Here is a 25,256-nt window from a genome sequence, read left to right as displayed (position 1 = left end):
TTCTCCACACAGCCACTGCTAGGACAAGTACACACACAGGAATCACACAGCAAGTGATCTCCCCTCTGAATCAACCAGAAACATACAGAGTTATGCACAATGAATAACAGTATAAACTTAACAACTTTGAAATCTGTTATGACACTGTCACTACTCACGCCAACTCGCTCTTCAGTCCTTCTCACGCACGTGACCATTAAACATACACCCGTCGCACGTTAAGAACTCTACAGAAATGGTCACAAACATGGAGTCATCGCTAAAGAAACTTAGCTAATTAAAGTCTACTACAACACTGGTGACAATATTTTGCAGTATGCTACGCTTTTTAGCACATTCACCTCCTGTGTAGCTAGCCACAGAATCCTTTGCAGCCTCTGACTCTCCAGTGCTCCCGCTCACAGCGCTCAGTGTGTGACGCAAACTTGAGTGCATGCGTGCTCTGGCTTACGGCGGCTCTTAAAGGGACAGTATACCCCCAAAACGCGAGGTCTAGTCATCACCATGACAACCCTACAACAGACCTCTGGTAGACAGGCAACTAGTCATAAACACAATCCCCTCTTTTTAAACCCTTTCCATGCATAGTATAAGTTCACTTGGCTACATTCTCCCCTGCTACGAGTCAACGTCCTCGGTGACCCCCTGCTCATCCACCATTCCCCTGAGTTTGGTGGTGTAGAAAACCATACCGGCTAACACCTGGGAGAGTACATCTGGACTGAAGGATACTGCATTGCATGCTGACCTAGGTAGATTAAATGGGTTTGTGTGGACCCCTGCAGTTTCTCTCCTACTCCTGCGTGTAGCAGGTGTGGGTGGACCTGCCTCCGCTTTCTCTTTTTTTCCTTTCCTAGGAGCTGGCACAGGTTTTGCCACCGGTTCTTCACTGGAGAACCCAATGCTTCCAGGTCCAGGTGGAAGGTAAGCTGTTGGCTCCGCCTCGAGGTCGTCAGGGTTGTCGCTGCTCTCCTGCCCTAGTAGATCCTCATCATCCACCATATTTTCAGTTCCATTCTCCAACTGGTTTCCAGGCTCGTCGACCGTTGGAACCAAGTCCCCAGGTCCCTGAGCCACTGGCAGCTCCATTGGGTACTGGACCTCCTCCATCAAGGCAAACTCTGGGTGCTCAAACTCAGTATCAGACTCCTGGTGCTCATCTGCAGAACTGACTTCCTGGTCACGTAGCCTTGGCTTGGGTGCAGGTATAGACCCCACGCATGGCCTCAAGTTAGATCTGTGGACTCTTTTCACCGGCCCTCCTTCTAGTGGCACTACTGTGTATGTTGTCCCTTGGATATCAACCACTTTATACACAGGGGCTGCCCAGGCATCTTGAATTTTATTCCTTCCTGGTGGCCGGTAACGGAGATACACAAACTGTCCGATGTCAACAGGTGGACAGAACACCTTTCCTTGCTGCTGAACCGCTCTCTCTGCAGCCTTCCGTTCGGCAAATTCTCTGGCTCTGGCGTGTGCATCCTGGAGACGCTCCTGGTGCACCGCTAACCAGTCCAGTTTGTCATCCTTCACTTCCTCCCGGCCCAACAATGCATCAACGGGTAGATGTGGGTGGACCCCAAACAGCAGGTAATGGGGAGAATACCCTGTGGTCGAGTGCGGCGTGACATTGTAAGCATACACCAGCTCTGACAGATGCTCGGGCCAGCGCCGCTTCTTCTCAGGGGGAAGTGTACGCAAGAGGTTGTGCAAAGTCCTGTTGAACCTCTCACAATGTGGGTTACCCTGAGGGTGGTGGGGTGTTGTACGAGTTTTCTTTACTCCATACAGTTTGCATAGCTCAGCAATCACTGCGCTTTCAAAATTCCTGCCTTGGTCTGAGTGCAGGCGCTCTGGTACCCCATATTTCATGAACCACTCTTTCAGGATAATCTTAGCTGTGGTATCTGCTTTTTGATCTCGTGTGGCAAATGCCTGACTGAACTTGGTGAACACGTCAGTTATTACAAGAACGTTTTCCACGACCATCCGTAGCCCGCTCAAGGGTGGTGTAATCAACAGCAACAACTTCAAGTGGGCGGGTAGCTAAAAATGGAGCGTGGGGTGCCTGAACTTTGGGTTGAGGCATCTTTGTTAACACACACCTCTGACATTTCTTCACCCAGTGCTCAACATCTTCAAACATGCCCCCCCAGAAACATCTTTGTTTCAACAATCCCAGTGTGCGTTCGATTCCCTGGTGTCCCATGTGATCATGCACACTCCTGAGCACTTTTTCTTTAAGGCAGGCAGGCAGTAGCAGCTGATGGCACTGTCCAAGGTGAGCATCCTCAATCACACGGTATAGCAGTCCATCTTTTCTCTGATCCGAGGCCACTGCTTCAGTAGAGAACGTGCCGGTTTAGACAGACCCCTCTCTCTCTGTAGGTAGGTCTCTTCTGTCTGCACCAAAACTCTCTCAAGACACCAATTGTTGGGTCTGACGCTTGAAAGTGACAGAGTTCTGCATTGGAATAACCAGGCATCGCTGGGGTGTTGCCCAGCACAGCCTCACTGACTGCTTCCTCACCCGGTTCGGAGGCCTGCAGCAGTCCGATTCTACAAGCCTCAACTCCAGCCATGACAAGATCCGAGCCTAGACTTGTACCTGCCCTTAGCACATTGCATATGGCTATAGAGCCATCATATTCTGCATCCTCACTGTCAGGTTCTGCCGTGTCAACTGTCGGTTGCCGAGAGAGGGGCATCAGCGGCAGTGTTGCAGCGACCAGGCGATACTTGACATCAAAGTCAAACACAGACAGCTGAGCTACCCACCTCTGTTGAATGGCTCCTAAATTAGCAGTGGGCAGGTGACACAGGGGATTGTTATCCGTTATGATTGTGAACTTGGACCCCAGCAGATAACTCCTAAACTTTTCTGTGACTGCCCACTTTAATGCTAGGAGTTCGAGCTTCATGCTGCTAAAGTTTTGATCATTCTTCTCAGCCCCTCTGAGCCTCCTACTAGCATAAGCTATGACTTTATTCCTTCCCCCCTGCTTCTGGGACAGAATAGCGCCTAATCCAAGACTGCTGGCATCTGTTTCCAGTGTGAAAGGGAGACTGAAGTCAGCATAGCCTAGAACGGGGGCACTAGTCAACTTTTCCTTAAGCAACTCAAAAGCTTGTAAGCATTGTGGTGTCCAGGCTGAAGCAAAAAGCTGTTTAGCCCTGACAGGACTTATCTCCTTAACACAGACGTTCACTACATCATGGAGTGGCCCCGCAGTTTGGGAAAAGCCCTCAATGAATCTCCTATAGTAGCTGCAAAATCCTAAAAGGACCTTAGCTCTTTCACAGTATCAGGGATGGGCCATTTGCCACAGCGCTTATCTTGTCAGGATCTGTGCTTATTCCCTGAGCCGACACTTCATGACCGAGAAACTTGACCTTGGGCTGGAGGAAATGGCACTTTTCAACCTTAACTTTCAGCCCCGTATCCCTCAGTCTTTTCAAAACAGTCTCCAGTCTCACAATGTGATCCTGGAATGTTGTTGAAAACACAAGCAGATCATCCAAGTAGATCAACACAATCTGAAAGACCAAATCACTCATTGTGGCCTGCATAAGACGCTGAAAGGTCGCGGGGCATTACATAGCCCGAAAGGCATCCTCAAGTATTCATACAGGCCAAATGGTGTGGTAAATGCTGTTTTTGTCTCTGTCTTTCTCATGTACCGCTACCTGATGGTAGCCACTGGCAAGATCTATGGTTGAGAAGAACTCTGCACCACTCAAGGCATCCAGGCTCTCCTCAATGCGAGGGAGTGGAAACGCATCACGCCTGGTCTTTGCATTTAGTCTGCGGTAGTCTACACACAGTCTAAGACTCCCATCTGACTTGCGTACCAGAACAACTGGTGAAGCATAGGAACTCGAACTCTCCTGAATCACCCCTTTCTCAACAGTTCAGAAATGTGCTCCTGACCTCTTTGTACTGATTTGGTGGAATGCGCCTGTATGGCTGAGAAACAGGGACTTCATCTACAACAGGAATTTCATGCTTCACACGATCAGTGTACCCCAAATCCTCATCATGAAGTGCAAAGACATCCGCATACCTTTTTAAAAGAGTTCTGACCTCGACCTGTTGTTCCGGTGTGCCACCTATGTGTAATCTTCCCAATAAGTCCTGTACGCAGCTGTTGGCCCCCTGACAGTCCTTTTGGTTAAGAGTCACCTCCTCATGGTTGGCAGATATGCGCTCAAATTTCACCTCGCATGGGTCACCCTCAATGCAGCGGCCAGGACTAATGATGCCTAGTCTAGCCTTAGGTGGAAGCCAAACATCCTCTTGTGAGATGTTCATCACCTGTACTGGGAATACCAGGCTGTTAGTTGACACCAGAGTTGGGATCACCAGTAAGCCACCTGGGAGCTGAACATTCCCTGGCTCAACCAACGCACTACCAAACTGCTTGCCATGGCCCCTTGCATAGACAGTGGTCAGGGATGAAGCAGGCACCCGCACTTTGTGTTTGCTTGCAACACGGGCAGTAGACACCTTTCCCACCAGCTCAGCAGCTTGTACGCAGTGGCAGGCCTTCCTCCAGCTGGACTCCAGCTCTCCCCTAGAGTGGTGTCAAACTCTGAGAGTACTAACTGTCTACATCGTTTTGCAATGTTCATCCCTATAATGCCATGGGGTGATGAATCCAACCATTTGGGACTGTCTCTTTCTGCTTTATCATCTTTGATTATAAGAAAACCACATTCTGGTATAGTGAGCCCCATAACCTGTACATCTAACTCTACATAGCCTAAATAGGGCAGCGGCAACTGGTTGGCTGCTGTGATTTTAAGCCACTTGGCAGTACAGTGCATATCTTCATCTTCTCCTGGAGATGATTTCTGAAAAAGCTTTCTGTCAAAGTGCTTACATTACTTCCTGTGTCTAGTAGACATCTAAGGGATACACCACCTATCTGGATATCTAATTCAGGGCACTGACCTACAGCATGTTCTAGAAAATGTTCCTTGGTTAGAGCTTCCTTTGAGCCTTCTGACTTGCCTCGCATTGCCCGGCTCATAGCAATGGAGGGTTCCGTTTCCGTTAGCGGTGAACTGGGCATTGTTGCAGACTGGCTCGTAGATTGTCGGGTGCATTACAGTGCCTGGCCATATGTCCCACCCTTCACATCGGAGACAAATGGGCTGACCCTCTCTAGTGTACTTAGGCTTGGGCTTAGCTTTAACACCTCTACTGTCTTCGAACTGGCAGTCTGTGTTGTGAGCTCCCTCACTGCATTAGTTAACTCCCCTATTGCCTTACCCTGTTGTGTGATTATTTTAACCATCTCTTGCAGAGCTATGGTAAAGTCTGTCTGTACATCACTTGTGGAGGTTGTTTTTCACAGCTTTCATCTGGCCTGTCACTCACTATATTTCTATGTCTTGCTACATTAGTGCTGCGTGGGACGATCTTCCATAGTCCACATGATTGCCTCCTCTCTAACATCAAAGAGACTACACTCAGGCTTCTCCCTAGTGAGCCTCGTAGTTCACGCCGGAGATTTGGGGCATGCACACCTTCAACGAACTGATCCCGAAGTGCCAGCTGTGTGTTGGGTACTACATTAGGGGACTGTTGTATTGCAGCATTGAGCAACTGAGAGAGTGCATGTGAATAATCTCGTAGGTCTTCCCCATCTAGTTGGCGGCGTGCATAGAAAGCATGCAAGAGCTGTGGTGTGGTGCGCTTCTCTCTAATGCCTCCCTCAAATATGAAAAGAGATCACTCGGTTGCTTCACCTGGCCTGCCATACGTAACTTAACTTCCTCTAGGGCAGACCCTTTCAGCTGTGAGAGGATAAAGTCGGTTTGATCCTCTCCACGCAGACCCCTAGTTCTTATTGCTCTTTCCACCTCTTCTATGAATTCATCAACAGTGTAAGCATCTTTTGCTGGTTCCCCACTAAAAGGTACAATCACCTTTTCTCTTGGAATGTATACAACAGATCTGGTTGGAACATTACCCATGTTAGCAATACTAGACATAACAGCATCATGTTTCCTACTCAGTTCGTTAATCTGTGTCTGCAGCTGCACCAACGGGTTACCTGCACTGTCAAACAAAGACGCAGCTTGACTGTCTTCAGTGGGGATAGCTGAGGCCCCTGAAGGACCTTCCCCTCGTCCTCTTGTGACATACTGCAATGTCTCTGAGTCTTTACTACAGCAGATTCCCAGTCACTTGTAGATGAGATTCAACAGTCCAAAATCTGTGTCAGGCGCCTCCTCGTCCAACGGCTGAAGCAGGCTCCTGCTGTACCAACTGCCACTGCACAGGACCACCTCAGGACGCCCACACTGCAGTTGCCGCCCTCTGGGAGGACTGGAATCTTCTCAGCCACTACTGTTGTCTATAAAGTCCCACTCACTGTGTCTCTCTATACTGAAACTCAAAACTAAACTGAGAATCCCACTTCTGACACCAAACTATGTGGCCCGGTCATGGGGAATGAGACAGGACACAGGAAATACTCTTTGTGGGCTTTTTATTCTCCGACTGTGCTCGGAGGAGCACAGTTTTAATTCTATAGTTTTGAGTGAAAACGGTAAAATGTAGCTATTCCACTGGCTCAGCCTAAAACTGTCTTTCAGGGTCTGAGAGAACAGTAACTATCATATGATACATTAAATTCAAACAGTATAGACAACAGTAGTGACCTGTCGAGAACCAAATACAAAAAAAGAAAACAAAACAAATAAACACATTGTTTACATCCCACAATTTCACAGTTAAACTGGTAATAAAGTACACTGTAAACTCTCTTTTAAACATATACATTTCTATGGGAGAACATCATGAACTCACTTTGGTTTCTCCACACAGCCACTGCTAGGACAAGTACACACACAGGAATCACACAGCAAGTGATCTCCCTCTGAATCAACCAGAAACATACAGAGTTATGCACAATGAATAACAGTATAAACTTAACAACTTTGAAATCTGTTATGACACTGTCACTACTCACGCCAACTCGCTCTTCAGTCCTTCTCACGCACGTGACCATTAAACATACACCGTCGCACGTTAAGAACTCTACAGAAATGGTCACAAACATGGAGTCATCGCTAAAGAAACTTAGCTAATTAAAGTCTACTACAACACTGGTGACAATATTTTGCAGTATGCTACGCTTTTAGCACATTCACCTCCTGTGTAGCTAGCCACAGAATCCTTTGCAGCCTCTGACTCTCCAGTGCTCCCGCTCACAGCGCTCAGTGTGTGACGCAAACTTGAGTGCATGCGTGCTCTGGCTTACGGCGGCTCTTAAAGGGACAGTATACCCCCAAAACGCGAGGTCTAGTCATCACCATGACAACCCTACAACAGACCTCTGGTAGACAGGCAACTAGTCATAAACACAATCCCCTCTTTTAAACCCTTTCCATGCATAGTATAAGTTCACTTGGCTACATTCTCCCCTGCTACGAGTCAACGCCCCTCGGTGACCCCTGCTCATCCACCATTCCCTGAGTTTGGTGGTGTAGAAAACCATACCGGCTAACACCTGGGAGAGTACATCTGGACTGAAGGATACTGCATTGCATGCTGACCTAGGTAGATTAAATGGGTTTGTGTGGACCCCTGCAGTTTCTCTCCTACTCCTGCGTGTAGCAGGTGTGGGTGGACCTGCCTCCGCTTTCTCTTTTTTTCCTTTCCTAGGAGCTGGCACAGGTTTTGCCACCGGTTCTTCACTGGAGAACCCAATGCTTCCAGGTCCAGGTGGAAGGTAAGCTGTTGGCTCCGCCTCGAGGTCGTCAGGGTTGTCGCTGCTCTCCTGCCCTAGTAGATCCTCATCATCCACCATATTTTCAGTTCCATTCTCCAACTGGTTTCCAGGCTCGTCGACCGTTGGAACCAAGTCCCCAGGTCCCTGAGCCACTGGCAGCTCCATTGGGTACTGGACCTCCTCCATCAAGGCAAACTCTGGGTGCTCAAACTCAGTATCAGACTCCTGGTGCTCATCTGCAGAACTGACTTCCTGGTCACGTAGCCTTGGCTTGGGTGCAGGTATAGACCCCACGCATGGCCTCAAGTTAGATCTGTGGACTCTTTTCACCGGCCCTCCTTCTAGTGGCACTACTGTGTATGTTGTCCCTTGGATATCAACCACTTTATACACAGGGGCTGCCCAGGCATCTTGAATTTTATTCCTTCCTGGTGGCCGGTAACGGAGATACACAAACTGTCCGATGTCAACAGGTGGACAGAACACCTTTCCTTGCTGCTGAACCGCTCTCTCTGCAGCCTTCCGTTCGCAAATTCTCTGGCTCTGGCGTGTGCATCCTGGAGACGCTCCTGGTGCACCGCTAACCAGTCCAGTTTGTCATCCTTCACTTCCTCCCGGCCCAACAATGCATCAACGGGTAGATGTGGGTGGACCCCAAACAGCAGGTAATGGGAGAATACCCTGTGGTCGAGTGCGGCGTGACATTGTAAGCATACACCAGCTCTGACAGATGCTCGGGCCAGCGCCGCTTCTTCTCAGGGGGAAGTGTACGCAAGAGGTTGTGCAAAGTCCTGTTGAACCTCTCACAATGTGGGTTACCCTGAGGGTGGTGGGGTGTTGTACGAGTTTTCTTTACTCCATACAGTTTGCATAGCTCAGCAATCACTGCGCTTTCAAAATTCCTGCCTTGGTCTGAGTGCAGGCGCTCTGGTACCCCATATTTCATGAACCACTCTTTCAGGATAATCTTAGCTGTGGTATCTGCTTTTTGATCTCGTGTGGCAAATGCCTGACTGAACTTGGTGAACACGTCAGTTATTACAAGAACGTTTTCACGACCATCCGTAGCCCGCTCAAGGGTGGTGTAATCAACAGCAACAACTTCAAGTGGGCGGGTAGCTAAAAATGGAGCGTGGGGTGCCTGAACTTTGGGTTGAGGCATCTTTGTTAACACACACCTCTGACATTTCTTCACCCAGTGCTCAACATCTTCAAACATGCCCCCCCAGAAACATCTTTGTTTCAACAATCCCAGTGTGCGTTCGATTCCCTGGTGTCCCATGTGATCATGCACACTCCTGAGCACTTTTTCTTTAAGGCAGGCAGGCAGTAGCAGCTGATGGCACTGTCCAAGGTGAGCATCCTCAATCACACGGTATAGCAGTCCATCTTTTTCTCTGATCCGAGGCCACTGCTTCAGTAGAGAACGTACCGGTTTAGACAGACCCCCTCTCTCTCTGTAGGTAGGTCTCTTCTGTCTGCACCAAAACTCTCTCAAGACACCAATTGTTGGGTCTGACGCTTGAAAGTGACAGAGTTCTGCATTGGAATAACCAGGCATCGCTGGGGTGTTGCCCAGCACAGCCTCACTGACTGCTTCCTCACCCGGTTCGGAGGCCTGCAGCAGTCCGATTCTACAAGCCTCAACTCCAGCCATGACAAGATCCGAGCCTAGACTTGTACCTGCCCTTAGCACATTGCATATGGCTATAGAGCCATCATATTCTGCATCCTCACTGTCAGGTTCTGCCGTGTCAACTGTTGGTTGCCGAGAGAGGGCATCAGCGGCAGTGTTGCAGCGGCCAGGGCGATACTTGACATCAAAGTCAAACACAGACAGCTGAGCTACCCACCTCTGTTGAATGGCTCCTAAATTAGCAGTGGGCAGGTGACACAGGGGATTGTTATCCGTTATGATTGTGAACTTGGACCCCAGCAGATAACTCCTAAACTTTTCTGTGACTGCCCACTTTAATGCTAGGAGTTCGAGCTTCATGCTGCTAAAGTTTTGATCATTCTTCTCAGCCCCTCTGAGCCTCCTACTAGCATAAGCTATGACTTTATTCCTTCCCCCCTGCTTCTGGGACAGAATAGCGCCTAATCCAAGACTGCTGGCATCTGTTTCCAGTGTGAAAGGGAGACTGAAGTCAGCATAGCCTAGAACGGGGGCACTAGTCAACTTTTCCTTAAGCAACTCAAAAGCTTGTAAGCATTGTGGTGTCCAGGCTGAAGCAAAAAGCTGTTTAGCCCTGACAGGACTTATCTCCTTAACACAGACGTTCACTACATCATGGAGTGGCCCCGCAGTTTGGGAAAAGCCCTCAATGAATCTCCTATAGTAGCTGCAAAATCCTAAAAAGGACCTTAGCTCTTTCACAGTATCAGGGATGGGCCATTTTGCCACAGCGCTTATCTTGTCAGGATCTGTGCTTATTCCCTGAGCCGACACTTCATGACCGAGAAACTTGACCTTGGGCTGGAGGAAATGGCACTTTTCAACCTTAACTTTCAGCCCCGTATCCCTCAGTCTTTTCAAAACAGTCTCCAGTCTCACAATGTGATCCTGGAATGTTGTTGAAAACACAAGCAGATCATCCAAGTAGATCAACACAATCTGAAAGACCAAATCACTCATTGTGGCCTGCATAAGACGCTGAAAGGTCGCGGGGGCATTACATAGCCCGAAAGGCATCCTCAAGTATTCATACAGGCCAAATGGTGTGGTAAATGCTGTTTTGTCTCTGTCTTTCTCATGTACCGCTACCTGATGGTAGCCACTGGCAAGATCTATGGTTGAGAAGAACTCTGCACCACTCAAGGCATCCAGGCTCTCCTCAATGCGAGGGAGTGGAAACGCATCACGCCTGGTCTTTGCATTTAGTCTGCGGTAGTCTACACACAGTCTAAGACTCCCATCTGACTTGCGTACCAGAACAACTGGTGAAGCATAGGAACTCGAACTCTCCTGAATCACCCCTTTCTCAACAGTTCAGAAATGTGCTCCCTGACCTCTTTGTACTGATTTGGTGGAATGCGCCTGTATGGCTGAGAAACAGGGACTTCATCTACAACAGGAATTTCATGCTTCACACGATCAGTGTACCCCAAATCCTCATCATGAAGTGCAAAGACATCCGCATACCTTTTTAAAAGAGTTCTGACCTCGACCTGTTGTTCCGTGTGCCACCTATGTGTAATCTTCCCAATAAGTCCTGTACGCAGCTGTTGGCCCCTGACAGTCCTTTTGGTTAAGAGTCACCTCCTCATGGTTGGCAGATATGCGCTCAAATTTCACCTCGCATGGGTCACCCTCAATGCAGCGGCCAGGACTAATGATGCCTAGTCTAGCCTTAGGTGGAAGCCAAACATCCTCTTGTGAGATGTTCATCACCTGTACTGGGAATACCAGGCTGTTAGTTGACACCAGAGTTGGGATCACCAGTAAGCCACCTGGGAGCTGAACATTCCCTGGCTCAACCAACGCACTACCAAACTGCTTGCCATGGCCCCTTGCATAGACAGTGGTCAGGGATGAAGCAGGCACCCGCACTTTGTGTTTGCTTGCAACACGGGCAGTAGACACCTTTCCCACCAGCTCAGCAGCTTGTGCGCAGTGGCAGGCCTTCCTCCAGCTGGACTCCAGCTCTCCCCTAGAGTGGTGTCAAACTCTGAGAGTACTAACTGTCTACATCGTTTTGCAATGTTCATCCCTATAATGCCATGGGGTGATGAATCCAACCATTTGGGACTGTCTCTTTCTGCTTTATCATCTTTGATTATAAGAAAACCACATTCTGGTATAGTGAGCCCCATAACCTGTACATCTAACTCTACATAGCCTAAATAGGGCAGCGGCAACTGGTTGGCTGCTGTGATTTTAAGCCACTTGGCAGTACAGTGCATATCTTCATCTTCTCCCTGGAGATGATTTCTGAAAAAGCTTTCTGTCAAAGTGCTTACATTACTTCCTGTGTCTAGTAGACATCTAAGGGATACACCACCTATCTGGATATCTAATTCAGGGCACTGACCTACAGCATGTTCTAGAAAATGTTCCTTGGTTAGAGCTTCCTTTGAGCCTTCTGACTTGCCTCGCATTGCCCGGCTCATAGCAATGGAGGGTTCCGTTTCCGTTAGCGGTGAACTGGGCATTGTTGCAGACTGGCTCGTAGATTGTCGGGTGCATTACAGTGCCTGGCCATATGTCCCACCCTTCACATCGGAGACAAATGGGCTGACCCTCTCTAGTGTACTTAGGCTTGGGCTTAGCTTTAACACCTCTACTGTCTTCGAACTGGCAGTCTGTGTTGTGAGCTCCCTCACTGCATTAGTTAACTCCCCTATTGCCTTACCCTGTTGTGTGATTATTTTAACCATCTCTTGCAGAGCTATGGTAAAGTCTGTCTGTACATCACTTGTGGAGGTTGTTTTTCACAGCTTTCATCTGGCCTGTCACTCACTATATTTCTATGTCTTGCTACATTAGTGCTGCGTGGACGATCTTCCATAGTCCACATGATTGCCTCCTCTCTAACATCAAAGAGACTACACTCAGGCTTCTCCCTAGTGAGCCTCGTAGTTCACGCCGGAGATTTGGGGCATGCACACCTTCAATGAACTGATCCCGAAGTGCCAGCTGTGTGTTGGGTACTACATTAGGGGACTGTTGTATTGCAGCATTGAGCAACTGAGAGAGTGCATGTGAATAATCTCGTAGGTCTTCCCCATCTAGTTGGCGGCGTGCATAGAAAGCATGCAAGAGCTGTGGTGTGGTGCGCTTCTCTCTAAATGCCTCCCTCAAATATGAAAAGAGATCACTGGTTGCTTCACCTGGCCTGCCATACGTAACTTAACTTCCTCTAGGGCAGACCCTTTCAGCTGTGAGAGGATAAAGTCGGTTTGATCCTCTCCACGCAGACCCCTAGTTCTTATTGCTCTTTCCACCTCTTCTATGAATTCATCAACAGTGTAAGCATCTTTTGCTGGTTCCCCACTAAAAGGTACAATCACCTTTTCTCTTGGAATGTATACAACAGATCTGGTTGGAACATTACCCATGTTAGCAATACTAGACATAACAGCATCATGTTTCCTACTCAGTTCGTTAATCTGTGTCTGCAGCTGCACCAACGGGTTACCTGCACTGTCAAACAAAGACGCAGCTTGACTGTCTTCAGTGGGGATAGCTGAGGCCCCTGAAGGACCTTCCCCCTCGTCCTCTTGTGACATACTGCAATGTCTCTGAGTCTTTACTACAGCAGATTCCCAGTCACTTGTAGATGAGATTCAACAGTCCAAAATCTGTGTCAGGCGCCCTCCTCGTCCACCGGCTGAAGCAGGCTCCTGCTGTACCAACTGCCACTGCACAGGACCACCTCAGGACGCCCACACTGCAGTTGCCGCCCTCTGGGAAGGACTGGAATCTTCTCAGCCACTACTGTTGTCTATAAAGTCCCACTCACTGTGTCTCTCTATACTGAAACTCAAAACTAAACTGAGAATCCCACTTCTGACACCAAACTATGTGGCCCGGTCATGGGGAATGAGACAGGACACAGGAAATACTCTTTTGTGGGCTTTTTTATTCTCCGACTGTGCTCGGAGGAGCACAGTTTTAATTCTATAGTTTTGAGTGAAAACGGTAAAATGTAGCTATTCCACTGGCTCAGCCTAAAACTGTCTTTCAGGGTCTGAGAGAACAGTAACTATCATATGATACATTAAATTCAAACAGTATAGACAACAGTAGTGACCTGTCGAGAACCAAATACAAAAAAAAGAGAAAACAAAACAAATAAACACATTGTTTACATCCCACAATTTCACAGTTAAACTGGTAATAAAGTACACTGTAAACTCTCTTTTAAACATATACATTTCTATGGGAGAACATCATGAACTCACTTTGGTTTCTCCACACAGCCACTGCTAGGACAAGTACACACACAGGAATCACACAGCAAGTGATCTCCCCTCTGAATCAACCAGAAACATACAGAGTTATGCACAATGAATAACAGTATAAACTTAACAACTTTGAAATCTGTTATGACACTGTCACTACTCACGCCAACTCGCTCTTCAGTCCTTCTCACGCACGTGACCATTAAACATACACCCGTCGCACGTTAAGAACTCTACAGAAATGGTCACAAACATGGAGTCATCGCTAAAGAAACTTAGCTAATTAAAGTCTACTACAACACTGGTGACAATATTTTGCAGTATGCTACGCTTTTTAGCACATTCACCTCCTGTGTAGCTAGCCACAGAATCCTTTGCAGCCTCTGACTCTCCAGTGCTCCCGCTCACAGCGCTCAGTGTGTGACGCAAACTTGAGTGCATGCGTGCTCTGGCTTACGGCGGCTCTTAAAGGGACAGTATACCCCCAAAACGCGAGGTCTAGTCATCACCATGACAACCCTACAACAGACCTCTGGTAGACAGGCAACTAGTCATAAACACAATCCCCTCTTTTTAAACCCTTTCCATGCATAGTATAAGTTCACTTGGCTACAGCAATGTTGAATATTCTTAGACAGTAAAAAAAAAACCCCCGAAACAACAACAACAAAAACTATATAACTAACTATACACGTAAAATAGTTACACCATAAAGATGGTTTATTTTTCTGTTATTTAAAAGAGGTAGTTTATTTTATTGCAGCAACCAGCAATTTATTGCAGTTAACTTTTATTTGTTTAATTGTTTACAAAAGGTTTGAGGTGTGAAATAAACTGCATGGAGTTTGAAAACAAAATATGGGTGTGTGTGGTTGGAGGATGTGTTTGTGCGGGGGGGGAATTTTCTTGTAAAACAAAGGGGAGCCTAGCAAAAAAGTTTGGGAACCACTGCCCTACACAATTACTCTACATCAGCCTGAAAGTTTACACAAAATTCTAAACATGATGTGTGAATTTTGCAGCAGAAATTAAGATACGAGAATCAGACCAGGCAACATTTTTCCAATCTTCTATTTTCCAATTTCTGTAAGCGCATGCAAACTGTAGCCCCAGTTCCTTGATCTTAGCTGACAGGAATTTTTTAAACAATGCATTTTGTTTTATCCATGTGAAAATCCAAGTTCTACAACAAGATGCAGTAGTCACGCTTCTGTTGCACTGTAAACCCACATTTTGAATGTTTTTCACAGTAACTTCATTTCAGAGAGTTGTCTTTTTAGTTGTAACTATTTAAGCTTGCTGTTTAGAACAAATACCACCAATTTTCCACCTTACCAACTCATATAATCTGTTAATAAAATAAAATAAAACTCAGTCAATGTTTTTGGCTGAATCATCCACAGTAGTTCACAAGACCAACAGTTAGAAAAATTAAAAATAATCACAAACAATGGAAATACAATGGAAATGGTTTTAATTACATTTGTATTCAACTTTATAAATGTATCAAATTGCTTATATAAAAAGTAAAGCAGAACTGTTCAACATATCTAAGTTAAAGACTATGGCATTATACCACTATCCTCTTGGCAAACAAAGTAAATATATTTTTACTTTCAAAGATCTAAGCATTGTAATTCCTGTGGGATGTAATAACCCCCTTTGTGACAACACTGTGATGAACAAAATATTAATGAGCACAAACAGGATAAGTATAAAAGATAAGTATAGAATATAGAATTCATTATACAGCTTGTTGCACCGATGGGGTCACTGCATGCTGTCAGTATTAATGGCAGAGTAAGTGCTGAAATCTGAACTCTGGGCTGTCGTCTTCTTTGGTCTCTGTGACGCCTGGCGGAATTCCAGTGCCGCATAACACAGTTCTTCATCCTAAAGATTCATATGTATTTAGAATTATCATCATCTATTGATTTGATATGCTAAAAGTAATTCACTGCTAAGCATTAATGAGGCACAGCTACAGAAATTAAATGCTAGCAGTATTATAAATATTAAATATCAGTACATATAAAGACTGAAAAAAGTTCTTAATTACCTCATTCAGTCGTTTCTGTACTCTTTTGCTGTATCTTTTCTCATCATCCTGAGGTGTCTTAGCTAGAGAAATTAACATAGTGTTATTATAATTTAGTACACCAAAAGAAAACAGTTGGAAGCAGATTAAAGAAAAATTACAGTAAAATTATAATTTCAGAATTATAGAGAAACTGAAAATAAAATTCTATTTTAGAGACAAACACTTAATTTAATCATGATGGTAAAATGATCACAGAAATAAAGAGATAAAAATAATTTGGTAGACAAATTAAATGACTTACTATTGAGGACTTACCTGTCTTCTGACAGTAATAAATCAAAAGAGAAGAGAGAAGTGATGAGACGACAGCAAAAGCTGGACACAGAGAGTAAAGTAGCGTCCAACAAGTTTCACGACAGGGCTCACCTGAAACTGAAAAACAGAGGTTATCGAGGTTAGCTCTTTGTGTAGACTCATGATAACATACACAACTGTGCCAATTTAGAAACTCTGGAATGAAACAATTAAAATTCTTGATCCAAGCATATGGCATCACATGTAAGAAATAGTGCAGATAGAGTAATGCACCATTGTGCACGACTTTCAGTGACCCTAGTCCAGTTCTGTTTGTTGTATATGTGACATAAACCTAATGATTCTGATGTGTAGAGGAATATACTTTCTACAGTTGTGGTTCACATAAACTCATTATAGGCACAAATATCATGGTAATTTGGGACTTTCAGTGATTATTGTTCTATTAGAACGTTCAGTTGTATTTCAGCCATATAGCTGTTGAGGTGTAGTCAAAGAATTTGGTTGTAGTCTTGCACTTTGTGCAACATATGAGTATTATTAGCAATAAAACAGCTCCAGAGCATGATGCTACCACCTTCATGTTTGACAGTTAGTACAGTGTTCTTAGGTTTGAAAGCCCGACCTTTACTCCTCTAAAAATACCTCTTGATATTGTGGCCAAATCTTTTACTTGTATGACTTAAAAACTTTTATCCATCAGGTATTTGGCTCGTCTGTGTGGGCAGCTGCATATCTCAGTCGAGCCTGAAAATGTCGATTTTGGAGCAGGGACTTAGATTAGATAAAACTTTATTAATCCCTCGGGTGGGTTTCTCCGGGAAATTCGGTTTCCAAAAGCACAGCACCGACAGAAGTTACAGAATGTGAGCAAAAATATACCATATATACACATATATAAATACAGAGACATATATAAATACAGAGTATACAAAAGGGATAAATAGAATAAATAGGAATAAGAATACAATACAAGGGAATTGCACATTTCAAGTATTGTGAGTCTATTGCACCGTTGAATATTAACAAAAGTATTGTACAGTGAAAATGCACTACAGCTTAGTTGTCCTACCCTCCTTTGTCCTCCTGTTTCCCCTCCCTCTTTATTGGTCGACACCCTCTCAGTCCATGTCAATGTAAAACTCAATTCACTGTGGGCAACAATGCTGGCGTTCGAGCAGTTTTCAGTTCATGGCATGTTTGAGCACTGAATTGTTCCTGAACATCTTAACCAGATTCCTCTTATCTCAGTGTTAGTCTGGGTCTTCTTCCTTGGGAAAACGGCAACGCATCCAAATAACTTGCACTTATTTATAATTGTTTCAACTGATAATCTTGGAATGTACAGTCATTTAGAAATGTCTCCACTTGTACAATTCTCCTTCTTAGGTCTTCACTGAGTTCCTTGGAGTTTCCCATTGTTCTAAGTATTGGTCAATCCAAAGATTGCTAACAAATAAATTGATGTCGTTATAATTATCATACAAATTGTTATGTTCGCAAAAAGAAACTACCAGATGTAGTCAGTCATGATCACTAATCAGACATTAATATGCCTCGACTTTGTCCGGTTAAAAGATATTGTAGAACCTTCAGCACCACTTATTAACCCTCTGGGGTCGACGGACGCACCGGCGCGTCAAAATCACATGACCAATTTAAGCCGACAGAGCATCAAGATGCAGCGACCCAGAGTCTCCATTTCAACTGGGTTCGAAAGTGTGGACTTCAAGCTATATACTAGCTTTTAAATTGTGTCGATAGGCCACGTAAAACCCGAGTTATGATCAAGAATACACGCGATGTTTTTTTCTGAACAAAACAGTAGTGTTTACAGCGGGAAGAAACAGTAAAAACAGTGTTTTCTAAGGACAGCGCTAGCAAAAACTCTCCGGTTGCGAGTGAAAAAAGAAAAAGAAAAAGCACCCCTTCCTTATTGGCATTAAAGTGTACCATGTCAACCAATCAAAAAATGATATGGCAACATGTGGCATTTGGTTGTTTAGGAAGGGGGGGAACTTTTAGGAGTGACGCCGCGAGAAAAAGCGAGAGCGAAAGAAAGAGACAGCACGAGTTTTCATATGTGAGACATTAGTGATGTTTAGTGTGTTTGGAGGCTATAGTTAATGTGTAGTGTAGTCATTGTTTTGTTTTGTGTGTCAGTTATACTGATGAATGTCACATTTGCTCCAAAAAAGCCACCAAAGGTAAATTTCAGTGTAAACGCTATCTCCACATGTAAAACAGGACTGATACACCTCCTGTTGTCAGACCTGCAGGGTTTAGGCCTGTGGTGTTCTCCTCTGTCTTATAGTGGACAGAAACTATTTTTTGGAGTGGCACAAATAATTTGTGTGGCTTCTTATTTGATGCAGAACACCTGATTGTTCTGTAAATAGTTTTAAAGGGTTATATTAAAAACGCCTGAGGCCTTGGCTGCATTTCAGGTAAATAGTACCATGATACCAAATAAGGCAAGATAAACAGTTTTTAAAGGTGAAATATAGCAAGCAAGCAAGCAATTTATTTATATAGCACTTTCAGATCAGCCCCCAGCTGAACACAAAGTGCTGTACACTTGACATGCCAAAATGATACATTAAACATGTTAAAAAATAAGAAAAATAATAATATCAAATAAATTATATATATATATTTATATACATATATATATAAATGATTATTAAAATGACATTAAAATAAATAAAATTAGCACAAATAGCAAAGACAATAATAAAATAGTATAAAAAATGATGATAAGAATTACATTTAAAACAATAAAATCAGCACATTAGATCAAAACAATAAAATCAGGGTCAGACTGTGTCATATGCCAAGGAGTAAAAATGGGTTTTAAGACGTGTTTTAAAAGTAGTAAAAATATAGAGGTAAAAATCAAAAGTAGTCAAAAACAGCCAATTATACCCTGGACCCCAGAGGGTTAACAGATTACTTGTTACTTTACTTAAAAGTAATGCTATGCTTTGCTCTGTTACTTGCCAGGAAAAATGATTTGTTACACTACTCTTAGGCTACATTAGCTAGTCATTACTCCATAAAATGACCTGAAACACTTCATCTGAGAAGAACCAGCTAACATACACTACAGTAGTGGTGCAACGGATCACGGTTGATCCGTAATCCGAACCGATCCCACTCTACGGTTCGGCACGCACGTGATCCGAAGATTCGAAAAAGAAGAAAAAAATAGTATGTGTATGGTGCGCTTGGTCAGTCTGTCAAGCGATAGTTATGGCCAACGCTAGCGGTCCAAGTGGAGGAGCAGAGGAGTTTGCGGTATTTAAGCAGCCCTTTGCTGCCCAATCCGACCGGGCTAAAGCTATTACAAAAGATATTGGGGTGTTTAGCTGCAGACGGGAGGCCATATTCCATTGTGCAAAACAAGGGGCTTAAACTATGATGAACGTGCTTGAGCCCCGCTATGATATCCTGTTGCGCGTCCACTTTAGTGGCAAGATCGTTGCAAGCATGTATGAGTAGGAAAAGTTTAAAGTTATGGCTGAACTTTCCCAGGCATCTTCTGTTGCCCTAACTACAACTGGGTAGACCTCCAAGGACACGGAAAGCTACGTGACCGTGACCGCTCATTATATCAGAGCGGAGTGCGATATAATGAGCAGTATGTATTATTGTAGGGTCTACCTTACAATATAAAGCGCCTTGAGGCGACTGTTGTTGTGATTTGACGTTTTATAAATAAAACTGAATTGAATTGAGTGGTAGATACAAAGCCCTATATCGTACCATAATTTGTTTTTATATAATTGTGTGGAATGAGTCTTGAGTTGAATGTTTTTAACAAGCAAAATACTTCAATAAGTAAATGTTAATTTTTTTTTCTTTTTTCTTTTTTTGCTGACCCGAAAATTGATCCGATCCGTGACTTAAAACCGTGATCCGAACTGTGAGATTTTTCATCCGTTGCACCACTATGCTACAGCCCCACACTCCTACACAAATCCCTGTGTTAATAGGGACACACGTACAATATTTCTTTTAATTATTAGGTGTGAACACAAAACCGACAACACAAAACAAAGATGATAACCAGCTCAAATAAACTTTTGAATGGTCGACACAGTCATTCTGCGTTAGATACATGAACAGGTAGAAACGGAAACTACTAGCCTCAATGCTCATCACTGTTTTTCGTATCTGTTGAAGATCAGTCAGTATGTTCTCAGCTTTAAAATTACTCTGGATTCTTGGCTAGCTTTGTGTTAGCATGTTGTCTATGTAGATGCTTGGAAAGATGTGTTAGCAGTATAATGTGGTTGTTTCTGTCCTGGAAGCTGTTTCCGCTTGACCATCGCACTCTTGTCCTTTTGTCCAATAAACATTAATGTCCATATCCACTCCTCAAAAGCTTCATCGCTGTACTGCTCCACCAATTTTCTCCTCCCATACATGAACTGAAATCACCTGATTGTAACAATGTGTAAATGTTTTTTTCTTTCTATCTGCCTGCCACACAGCAAACTAATGAACTTTTGCAACGCAAGTGACAAAATAATTGTAACTGTAGTGTACTGCATTACTGAATTTGTATGGTAAAATCTTACTGAAAAAGATAATGTGATTACAGTAAGTGTTATTTTTTAATGTGTCACAGCCACCACTGTAGGGGAGACCGGGGATAGTTGTAACGTGGGTCAGTTGTAACACTTCCAATTTCTCCAATCAGGACTAAGTTTCAATTGATGTGACTCATCCTGTTCATGCCCAGTTCAGTTCTGCTATCACATGTGAAAAATCAGCACATTTTGTCAAACACAGACAATTTAACACGAAAAAAAGTAATTTGTATGCCAAAAAGTAAGTTTTTCTACTTTATTTCAATTTCTAATAGCATTATCTGCTTTGCAGTTAAACTCATCAAACTTAAATTATGTTATTTGTATGTCTATGGGGATATATTCTGTGTAGGTCTTTAGTGCTAATGTTTTAGCCGTTGGCTGTAATGTTAGCTAGTTCATGGCTATAGGAGTCTGGGTCAGTTGTAACAACAACAGTCTGGGTTAGTTGTAACAATAATGCAGATGTTACAACTTACCACACTATTACTTTAACTTATATTAAACAAGTTGGGGCAACGACATCAGCAGAGAGAGGTTCACTGGTCACCTTTGTATATGCGGTTAATGCCATTAGCAACACAATTCCTCCACTGTTTGTGTTCCCACACATACATTATGCAGACCACTGTGTCAGAGATGGACCAGTAGGAAGTATTGGTAGTGGAAATAAATATGGATGGGTGCAAGAAACAGATTTCCTCATCTTTCTGAAGCACTTTGCAAACCACACCAAGGTAAGCCATGATAAAAAGTAATGGAATTGCCATGCTGGTGCACAACTACATTTTTTCAGCTTCATTGTTATGTTCAAAAGTTGGTGCAAGAGTTGTAGGTTATAATGCCCACTGAGCCAATGAGGCCAAACTCAAGGAAGACCAACCAAAATTAATGAAATATTCAGTTCCAGAAAATTCCATCATTTGTCTTTTTTGGGGGGTTGGAATATGTTCAATAGCTAGATTTCTGCATTCTGTCACACACACACATAGCTACATAAATGGCTCTAAGTGCATTCATGTGCTGAATAAAAAAAGATTACATGTTAATGTTTTGTCAGTACCCTTATTTCATTGTGTTACATTTCACCCCAGGATATGTTACAACTAACCCAGACTATGGGGTTAATTGTAACATTTCACTCTTTGTGTTTGAGACCATACAATGCAATGGGTAATTGTGCTGCAGAGAAAATAGCTGCACTATTTAATAGCAGAGACATGTAAATACTTTGCATTACATTTTCAATCCACTACCTTAAAAGAGCTCCAATTTACAGACAGAAATGTCAAAAATGTTACAACTATCCCCGGTCTCCCCTACATATTTGAACCTGTACGTATAATTTTGATCCTGTGTGAATTAGCGAAAATCCAAAATAAATTCAAATTGTGCACCCAGTTCTTATTTTTGTAAGTAATTAAAAAAGTATACTGTACAATTATTCCACCATGAAAAAAGAACTGATCAAAGAAATCAATATAAGTCTCAAATGACCATGACATCTATGCCCATGATGAGTGTACGCAAATTTCTGGTAGCTGGAACAAGCTGCATGACTCCCAAATAAATTTAAAGGCAATGAAATCTGGATGTGTATGCTAAGTTACTAAGGTGTATAGGTGTAAATTAATACTCTACATGTGGTAGGTGAAGGCTCCATCATATGTTAAAATTTCTGTATCATAATTATTACACTTCTTCAGTCAACTAAAAAAGAAGTAAACACTATAATGAATACCACAGTATATTTAGAATTTTTTTAAACATTCTAAATATTCTTTTTCATGTAATTTTGTTAACTTGTTAGTGTATCCAATATTGTCTCGCTCTATTATGTTTTCTCAGAATCATTAATCAAGTTTCTGGCATCGGAAGCAAAAAGAAGAATAAGCTATGCCATGTTCCTTTTTTGTTGTGGGAAATTGAAATGATTATTTCATTATTTATAATATCAGGGCAATAAACTGGAGGAATCCTCTGTGAATTTTTGCTTTTATCTCAGATTAAGCCAAATGCTATTTAGGCTGTGGACAGTGAATCACAACATAAACTACAACTTTTGAGTACAGGAGCAAGTGATATTAAAGTTTTGTGTTTGAAATAAACATATTGGCTCTTGTTAAAATTTGCAACCAAAGTTGCAACCAAATCAGTTTTTAAGTGATCTCAAAATCTGAAGCCCAAGTTTAATTTTTGTTCCACTACTCTACTGCCAGCATTGAACATCACTATATATGACAAAATATATATCATATAGACTATATGATAGTTTTAATAGCAAAACTAATTGTCTATAAACTTTTAAGGATCATATAACCTTGCAAGATAGGTGGTTTACAACTTAAAAAGAAGCTTAACATTCTGATACCAGGCTCATCTTTTAGCCACAAAGATGAAGAATTTTTACAGATGTAGTTGATATTATAGAGGGTAACCCAGAATGTGCTGTAACAACATCTAACTTGTTTTATAAAAAAGTAAAATGAGGTCTAGTAAAGCATTCTGTGGGGCGAAATGTCTTAAAACACCATAAAGAAAACATAAAAAATTTGCATTTCATTTACAACTACGTTTGTGAAAAGATAACAGCATAAAAATTGCATCTTTCTTGTTTCATTTCAGATCTATTCTGGTGGCATGCAAATCGTCATAATCATTTACCTATTATCCATTAAACCATCAATCTGTCCATTATGAAATACATAAAAATGTAGGATAATATTTTCTTACTGTGGTTAGTTTTTCAAATGGCTAAAAGACAGTGCACAGATAATGCAAGACTCACCAGAATCCTTATGAAGCAGGATCTTTCTTGTGATATTACTATATGTGCGCACATATTCTTGGATAATTTTTTCTTTATCCTCAACCTTGAGCTGTTCAGTTCCACAGTAGTAAAGGCCCTCATCAGTCTCAGTGATGTTTGTGATCAGCAGGTCATAAGATTGAGAGAAATTGTTCTTTACCAGATGAAAATCAGGAAATGGATTCAGGAGATGGAAGTAAGCAGACTCATAATCTGAGTGTGGGAGACTATATCTCCGATCACGCTGGGTTCTTAATACCAGGGAAGGCTGCTTCTCATGAGAACAATTCCTGTACCACACTATATAGACTCCAACTGATGATTTACAATCACAGGAGAGAGTGATGTTTTCTCCTGGTCTCACTCTCATCTCTATCACTGATGCATTTCTCAGATCTTGACTGGAAGATAAAGCTCCTGGAAGACACAAACAAACAAAAATTAAAGTATGTTCACATATGCACAATTTTCAAACATTCAGAGCGGAAAAAATGTTCATTGTTAAAATGGGATCTTCAAAATATGTAGATGATTTACCTAAAAGAACAACCAGAAATGCATGCACCCCGTCCATGTCTAATGACGATAACCTGGAGTTAGAAGACAACAACACTTCCTATTAACAGATGTCATGACCCATGAACATTTTCCATTAAAGGAAATGTAAGTTGTGATTGGCCTGCTGAATGGAACATTTCTTTGTGGTTGTTTTCTATAGGTGCAACACCAAGTGATGTTATGATGGTAACCTGAAAGCTAATTTTCCAAAAATGAACATAAAAAGAAAGAAAAGAAGGAAAAACAACAAAACACACACAAACTGTAAAAAAAAAAATCAATAAGCCTTACACTTTATTGAAAGCTTTTATTAAAATCAATTTATACATGCATTTTAAATATTTACAAATATTATTTAATCATGTTTTATATCACTGGAATCTGAAGAAGTTGCTCTCTATTGGGTTATAAATAAAGAAAATATGTCCACATTAACAAAGATGGAGGACACAAACAGAATCAAAAATTAATATTCAATTTTAAATAATGACCAGCGCATAATTGATATTATCTATGCAAGATACCAGGGGACTATGGGCAGTGTAAATAACTTGGGTGGAGCCCGAATCAAAATAACCTTAAAAACACTGCAGTATGGAAAGTAATGCTGAGGTTTCTTGATGCTGCTGTAGTTCACTTGGTGTTGATTATATATGTATATTTTTTTTTTATATAATACCACACTGGATGATCAATCCTCTGTCATTCTGCAGCATGAGACAGAGCCTGTATGATGACCAACCTTGACTTTAAGGACACAAGGAAAATTATTAGAATTTGTTTCAAATATCATTTCTTGGACTTTATGTTTATGGACTTTAACTTTATGTTTTTTTCTGAAAATACATTCTAAACTACTGAAAATAAAACAAATCACACTCTTCACTTAATACTGGTTCAACAGTCTGAGGGTTTGTGCATGCTTTGAGGGGCTGTTTATCATTGTGGGTTTCCTGTGACTTTCACAGAATGGGGGTTGTTAACGTTGGGTTTACTGTCAACTTTATATTGTTGTAACTTCTTGTAGACTGTATGGCTAGGTTGAAAGTGAAAGTGCTTTCACAAAAATACATTCTAATCTTATTAGTTTCTGAATTTCCTTGAAGGAAAATGAATAAAACCATTGTCATTAGTATTAACATGAGTTACATTTCTACAAAATCTGTTTATCCTGTAAGTAAAGTTTTGTAATTAAATGAGTAAATCAGATTAACATGTAGATAAAGCACATCTGTACACAGCAACAGGAAGAAGAAGTCATCCAATATCAGTCATCCAATATCAGTCAT

General features: G+C 42.6%; 1 protein-coding gene and 1 pseudogene across 3 annotated transcripts; both read right to left on the bottom strand.

The window, feature by feature from the left end:
* Nucleotides 1-2,342: 2,342 nt before the first annotated feature.
* Nucleotides 2,343-11,897, bottom strand: LOC120440635 (annotated as a pseudogene).
* Nucleotides 11,898-15,194: 3,297 nt separating this feature from the next.
* Nucleotides 15,195-24,021, bottom strand: LOC120440747. Of its 3 annotated transcripts, XR_005613491.1 has the most exons (6): nt 23,947-24,021; nt 23,389-23,826; nt 16,117-16,122; nt 16,006-16,012; nt 15,709-15,770; nt 15,195-15,542 (listed from the first exon to the last, which is right to left on the bottom strand). XR_005613491.1 is itself a non-coding variant. In XM_039613943.1 (5 exons), exons 1-5 carry the CDS (start codon nt 23,981-23,983, stop codon nt 15,420-15,422), a joined length of 777 nt encoding a protein of 258 aa, XP_039469877.1. In that variant the 5' UTR covers nt 23,984-24,021; the 3' UTR covers nt 15,195-15,419. The 3 variants fall into 3 exon arrangements, 2 of the variants coding, with proteins under 2 accessions (XP_039469877.1, XP_039469878.1); XM_039613943.1 differs by having other exon boundaries at nt 16,006-16,122; XM_039613944.1 differs by lacking the exon at nt 16,006-16,012.
* Between the last annotated feature and the right edge of the window lie 1,235 nt (nt 24,022-25,256).

The sequence above is a fragment of the Oreochromis aureus genome, linkage group 6 (assembly GCF_013358895.1).
Source record: "Oreochromis aureus strain Israel breed Guangdong linkage group 6, ZZ_aureus, whole genome shotgun sequence".
Taxonomy (NCBI): Eukaryota; Metazoa; Chordata; class Actinopteri; order Cichliformes; family Cichlidae; genus Oreochromis; species Oreochromis aureus.
The sequence above is the reverse complement of the archived record's forward strand: the minus strand, read 5'-3'. Positions and strand labels throughout refer to the sequence as shown.